Source organism: Trachymyrmex cornetzi, unplaced genomic scaffold (assembly GCF_001594075.2).
Source record: "Trachymyrmex cornetzi isolate Tcor2-1 unplaced genomic scaffold, Tcor1.1 scaffold147, whole genome shotgun sequence".
Lineage (NCBI taxonomy): Eukaryota > Metazoa > Arthropoda > Insecta > Hymenoptera > Formicidae > Trachymyrmex > Trachymyrmex cornetzi.
This window is the reverse complement of record NW_017296059.1, coordinates 44,637-51,193: the sequence shown is the minus strand read 5'-3', so window position 1 is coordinate 51,193 and position 6,557 is coordinate 44,637. Positions and strand designations below refer to the sequence as shown.

Genomic DNA, 6,557 nt, shown 5'->3' with positions numbered 1-6,557 from the left:
CAGAAAAAAATGAGCAGGAAATACTCTACTGTGATTGGTCAATTCTTATATAGATTATGACTACGACATACGGTAAATACGGTTACGGCCAGGGTAAATGTTCTCTTACTTTTCGTACGTGTTTATCAATAAAAATGCGATTCAAGCAAAAGGTCTTGAATAATGACCGAATGAAAGAGCGAATCGCGAATATCCTGCGAAGCAGAGGAAAAATTGGAACGCGATCCTGACCGATGACCTGAATTCTTTTCGAGCCGCGATTTTCGCGGCTTACGATTCTGTTTTCCTGCCTTCCAGCGTTTCCAGCAGATGGTGCTGGCTCAGCAGGCTGACAGCGGACAGCGGCCACAGCGGGTGTGGTGAATGACTACGGAGTGATTCGTAAAGTGATTCACAGTGTGCTTCGTAAGGCTGAGATCCGTTCTAGCTTTAAGCCCCATTTTCTCTCGGTTACTATTACTGGTGAGTATGTTTCGTTTAAATCGTGGAATAATCGGGCCGAACGAACGAGTTTCCATCCCTGATTATTGTAGTACGCGCGACGATGTTTGACAGAGAGTTTCATTCTCGAAAGGGCGGCCATTGCCGTTCGCAAAGCATTTGATGCTTTCCAAAATCTCGTTTGGCTTGTAAGACCTAGAATCGTTATTTCTATCAGAACAGGATGAACGACGAGTTGGATGTTTCTTGGCCAGGTTATGTATCGATCGGAGAGATGTATGTGAGGAAGCGTGTATAAACACAGACGAGTGCAATGCTGTAGATATTGGAGGACGCAGTAAGTGCAATGCATTCAAGATCGGTGCGATTATCATATTATGAGCCTCTCGATGCATTGTTGAAAATAGAAATATAAAAAATTTTTTGCCGTGGACATAAGTTTACGACGAACCAGACTAAATTTACTTCATCAGACTAAATTTATGTCAATTGTCCGACTCGCAATGCGCCAAAAGTCTACGCTAATCGCGACGGCACTGAGCGCGAGAGAGATGCGAGATTCGAAGGAAAAGTAGGACGCGATTCGAGAAGTAAGCGCATGCTTGAGTAGACTACTGCAACTGCAAAATTCACGAAAGACAATTGCGAAAGAAACTTCGTTTATAAGTATATAAATTTATTAAATATATTTCAAAAAACTATATATTTTTATTAATTAAAAATCTCAGGTAGATATACAGAATATTTTTATATGCGTGAAGACATTTTTTAAATACATATGTTTTTATAAAATATATTCTATAATAAAACACTCACGTGTTTTATTGTTAGACTAATATTAGACCAATATAATTTGTTCTTGTTGTAAGACTGTTTTAAGAAATGTTTTAAAATATCTACGGCTCTCTGATTGGTTTGTAATATCTTAAGATTGTATTTCCCAGATAGCACAGAATATTTATGATAAATATAAAGAAATATTTTTAATAAATATTTTTTGCTGGGATTGTATTGTCTTGTTAAATATTTTTATAACATTTATAATAAACGTTTATAATCTGAGCAATCTAAGACCACAGAAATATTTATAAAATATTTGTAAAATTTGTTTTGTGAATATTTTTGTGGTTTTAGATTTCTTAAATATTGCATAAATATTTATATTATATAATATATAAATAATATAAATATTATTAGATAAATACAAATATTATGAAATATTTATTGTACATTTTATAAATATGGTGCTGTTTGGATTAAATATAAGAAATTTGAGTATGAATACTGCTCTTAAGGAGATCGGAGTCGAATTTATGTGTAATACGATCCCAATATTCTTTTTATGTTTTTTCTTTTAAGTTGTGATTGCGCGATTGTGATTAAGTGATTGATGATTTTTTTAAATCATTTAGAATAAAGCAGTTATTGATTGTTCTAATCTAATTGGTTGATAATTGTTAATCGTTAATTATAATTGCACAATTGCAAGTGTGACAGCTTGAGATTAGAGCATATAATTCTTAGATGAGCAAATTTACCTAAACTAGACAATTTGTGACTGATAGAAGTTATATTAACGGCAAAACAAATGCTGTGATCAAAGTCTCACCATAGATGCCTTAAAACATTTGATTGATTAATTAATTAAAAGAAAGAATTTACAAATTGAACAATTAAAGCTTTAAAAGCATTTATAATATTGCGTTGACCGTATTCAAACCCAAAGTCGTGTATAAAAGACATTTAGGAATATGAGAAGAATAATAACTCCTTAGGATGAATTCAGAGAGACACTATTAACGCTATTTGTTCTATCTTCATCGTTCATTAGACAAAAACAAGGATACAGTTATACAAATAGCGCTAATAGCATCTCTCCGAACGTACTCTTAGTCGTGCCTTCTGTCTCGTCCAAGTATTATTTTTAACCCCTTTTTCGGTCACGTCGGGTATCGTAAACTGATTATTCGAAAATAAATGCCGATGATGATGGCGACTTGGCAACTCGGATCGTCTAGTCGCGATATTTATTTTAATTTTAAAACAATGCGTCTTTGTTTCGCTAAAATCTACAACGGGAATTTATGACTATGGAAAAAAAGGGATTGTGATTTATTTTTAAGCATACAATCGATTCTTGTGAATATATGTGTATGATATACGAATATATATATATGGAGTATACACAGTCTGTCCAAAAAATTCCGGGACTGATTTTTTTCTAGACTATAAAGTAACTACAGATTTATAAAATACTGCAATAGCTTTCTCAATTCGATTGCCACAATATGGTAGATCTATACTATGTGCATGATTCACACAATTTTATGTGATTTCACGTACACAGTAGTGCTGCTAGATGCTACTGTCCTAATTTGTGCAAAATTTTCGAGATATTTATTGGTATTTTATTGTGTTTGAAGAAACCTGAATGGCGGGTTTCAAAATCTATGTGTGAATAAATTCATCGTTGGAGTTAGTCGCTTTTAAAAAATACTGATATGACAACAGTCGGATCAGGGCGATCAGTCTGCTCCGACCGAGCTTTGTTCAAAAATATTGAGGTTGTTGCACGTGTGATGTGTATTTTCATCTTCTGAACTGTACTTACTGAACTGTACCTTTGTGTACTTTTATATACTAAAACTTCAACGACAAATATTAGACTAATGAATACATAAATTAAGCATTCGTACATATTTCTTTGTTCATAACTGATTACAAAAGAAAAAAATTGATTTATGTATTCTATGGTTTTATTTTCTCAAATAAAGTACGTTTGCACAAATACATAAGTTTGAAATGGCCCGGTCTTTTCCATAAAATGATGGCGAGTTTGCGATACTTTATAAATTTAGTGATTATATTCTAGGCTAGTGTTCCTATAATTATTATAGGAACACTATTCTAGACATACTAGTTGCGCCATCCATTGAGAACTTGTGAAATCTTTTAATGGCATCATTCCTCTGCAAATGTGCGTTATCCAATTGCATTCAGTTAGCTATCATTATTCTGTGCTGAGAACGAGACAATCAAATTTTTCCAGATTTTTTGATATTATAAAAATAATTATGGAACAAAGAACAGATTAAATTTAATTTTTAAATTGGGAAAACAACTACGGAATTGTTTGGGGCTATGAAAATTGCTCATGATGATAAATGTCATGTTCGAAAGTGTTTAAATGGTTTAAAAAATTCAAAAAGGGCCAAGAATTGTTTGAGAATGGTGAAAGGCTGGGACGTTCCATCATGAGTTTGACCGACACAAACGTTGCCTTATCCACAAGGAATTTGTTCCACCGTGAACTCCCACTTCTATCTAGATGTACTGGATCGTCTTTGCAAAAGGATTCAACGTGTTCGACTAGATCAATGGAAGGAGAGATTTTTTGCTGCACGACAATGTCCCCGACCACACTGCTGGAATTGTGATCCAAGTTTTTAGCACGAAGACATTTCTGTGCTTCACCACTCTCCATATTCGCCTGATTTAACTCCAATTTTTTGTTTCCTCAACTCAAGTTGCACACGAAGGGAGAATGTTACTATGATTTAAAGGACATCCAAGCTAATGTGACACAAGAATTAAAGAGAATTTTAAAAGAAGTCTATAAAATGCTTCCAAAAGTTATATGAACATTGTAATCGTTGTATTGAGTTACATATATATATATATATATATATATATATGGTTTGCGAATAAGTCGCGTCAGAGGATAGGGGGAATATTGTTTCTACCAGAATGTATACCCAATGATACTGTCAGATTGTAATTTATTAGTTTAATCCGAAAATATACATATTCTCGCCAGTGAACTGTTAATATTTGCGAATTTTTGCTAAGAGAAAAATGCAATTTAAAATTTATCGAAGAATCCATAAGTTCACATTTGAGTCTCGAGAACTCTTACCCTGAACGACGCATTTTGCACATCTAAATACATGTTGGTTACAAATAAAAAGATTTACCAATAGATATTAATAAAAAGATTTTTCGCCAATTTGGTATTATTTATAATTCAAAATTACAATACAGTCGACATCTTACATCAGCGGGCGTCTGCAACTTACATTTATTGAACATACATAAAATATATAAATTTTCATAAACGCACTTCTTTTTGAAGAAGAGAAGTATCGTTTAATTTGTATAATATATTAGATTCGTCTTAAAACGAAAAGACTTTTTAAGACTGCCTAAGAAATCGTGACTAATATTTCAACTTTCAATAGGTGAGATATTGAGAGTAAGATGTCTTCCCGCAAAACTGCCGGTCGCCGTGCCACCACGAAGAAACGCGCTCAGCGTGCGACATCGAATGTTTTCGCGATGTTCGACCAAGCGCAAATCGCCGAGTTTAAAGAGGCTTTTAACATGATTGACCAGAATCATGACGGATTCATCGACAAGGAGGATTTGCACGATATGTTGGCCTCTTTGGGTAAATAAAAACTTTGGAAAGAAAGAAACAAAGAAAAAATTAAAGATATATCCACGCAGATTTATATAAATATCGATGATTATATGTATAGTGCCTTTTAGATTAAGATACGATATAGATAGAATATAAGCAAAAGTAGATCATCTTTTACAGGCAAAAATCCTACTGATGAGTATTTAGAGGCGATGATGAATGAAGCACCTGGACCTATTAATTTCACGATGTTCCTGACATTGTTTGGAGAGAGACTACAAGGAACTGACCCTGAAGATGTAATCAAGAATGCTTTTGGTTGTTTTGATGAGGAAAATACTGGTCATATAAATGAGGAACGCCTTCGTGAACTGCTCACGACAATGGGCGACAGGTAATTACATTTTATTGCATTTTATAGTACCAAAACTGATCAATTCAAGACTACGAAATTATTGTGATTTATTGGATTATTGTGCCAATTTTAAAGAGATATTTACGAATAAAATTTAGCTTCTTTTTAGGACACAAATTTTATTGAAAAAACAAATAGCAGGCAAGGAAATAATTAGCCGACAAATTCATAATAATATTACGAATAATAATTATTGTACTCTTAGATTCTCGATCTCCTTAGATTAATTATCACTGTTAGAGTTGCAACAAAGATTTTTATCAAGCTTATAAGAAAAAAAACATTAAAATTTGTAGGTTTTATTGTAAATAATTGGCATTTTTGAATGATTATGTAAAATCAACTTGCTTTTTTTTTAGATTTACGGACGACGATGTAGACGAAATGTACCGCGAAGCGCCAATCAAGGGCTCTATGTTTGACTATTTGGAATTCACTCGAATCCTGAAGCACGGTGCGAAAGACAAGGACGAACAGTAGTGAGGAGTTATCTAAAAAAGTTTATCGCGTATCCTGACATGAAATCTTAGATAATATTTGAAATTTCTTACACGCCTCTCGCATTTTTCGATTCAGCGGATCTTAGAACCACGAAATATTATTATGAGTAATTCTTTTCTGATTTTATTGATTAGAAAATTATGTACATACACACCGAACAATTTCAAATCGTAATCTGCATCAGAAATTGTAGTTTCGTTTTCTTGGAAATGTCTATTCGTGTTTATATATATATATACTTGTCGAATTTGAAAATATAAGCTCAACAAGTATGAGATAAATTTAAAAGCGTGAGGTGTGTATATATGTCGTGTAGAAAAACTTTTTTGAAGTATTCAAAAATACCAATTTTTCGAATGATTGCTGTACAGACGGTAAAAGTTAAATATGTAAGATATTTATATACATAATGCAAACGTGTAACTCTGTTGTAGATTCAGCATTTATATTTTAATATAATATTCTATTGCATACGAACTTTATATATATATTGCGATTGATAAAGGAGATAAAATTATTGCATAAGAAATATGAACATACAGTTTTGATAATGATTATTCGTATAGAACTCGAGTTGAACAAGCTAAAATTATCATCAGAAGTGTCAAAAATCATCGGCACAACACGTTTCTACCGAATGCTGGCAGCAATAGTTAAAAATATTTAAAAAATGAACTTACAAGCACTTGATACACTATTAACTATTCTTTCTATTAAATTATTTTAATTTCAGCAATGTATTTAAAGAATGATGTACTAAATTGGGGTATAATATGCATC

The 6,557-nt window shown here is 32.7% G+C and overlaps 1 protein-coding gene across 2 annotated transcripts; it reads left to right on the top strand.

Annotated features, from left to right (window-relative positions):
• The first annotated feature begins 320 nt into the window (after positions 1 to 320).
• On the top strand, positions 321 to 6,254 carry sqh (myosin regulatory light chain sqh). Of its 2 annotated transcripts, XM_018502103.1 has the most exons (5): positions 321 to 462; positions 3,216 to 3,218; positions 4,680 to 4,888; positions 5,042 to 5,255; positions 5,636 to 6,254. In XM_018502103.1, the coding sequence occupies exons 3-5, from the start codon at positions 4,699 to 4,701 to the stop codon at positions 5,754 to 5,756; spliced, it is 525 nt and encodes a 174-aa protein (XP_018357605.1). In that variant the 5' UTR covers positions 321 to 462; positions 3,216 to 3,218; positions 4,680 to 4,698; the 3' UTR covers positions 5,757 to 6,254. The 2 variants fall into 2 exon arrangements, with proteins under 2 accessions (XP_018357605.1, XP_018357606.1); XM_018502104.1 differs by lacking the exon at positions 3,216 to 3,218.
• Positions 6,255 to 6,557: the final 303 nt, after the last annotated feature.

What these genes read in the sequence shown, in the direction of transcription:
- sqh (XM_018502104.1), top strand. Translation starts at nt 4,699, where the DNA reads ATGTCTTCCCGCAAAACTGCCGGTCGCCGTGCCACCACGAAGAAACGC. An exon ending in CGATATGTTGGCCTCTTTGG is followed by an intron (nt 4,889 to 5,041) that starts GTAAATAAAAAC and finishes CATCTTTTACAG; the next exon opens with GCAAAAATCCTACTGATGAG. An exon ending in CTCACGACAATGGGCGACAG is followed by an intron (nt 5,256 to 5,635) that starts GTAATTACATTT and finishes CTTTTTTTTTAG; the next exon opens with ATTTACGGACGACGATGTAG.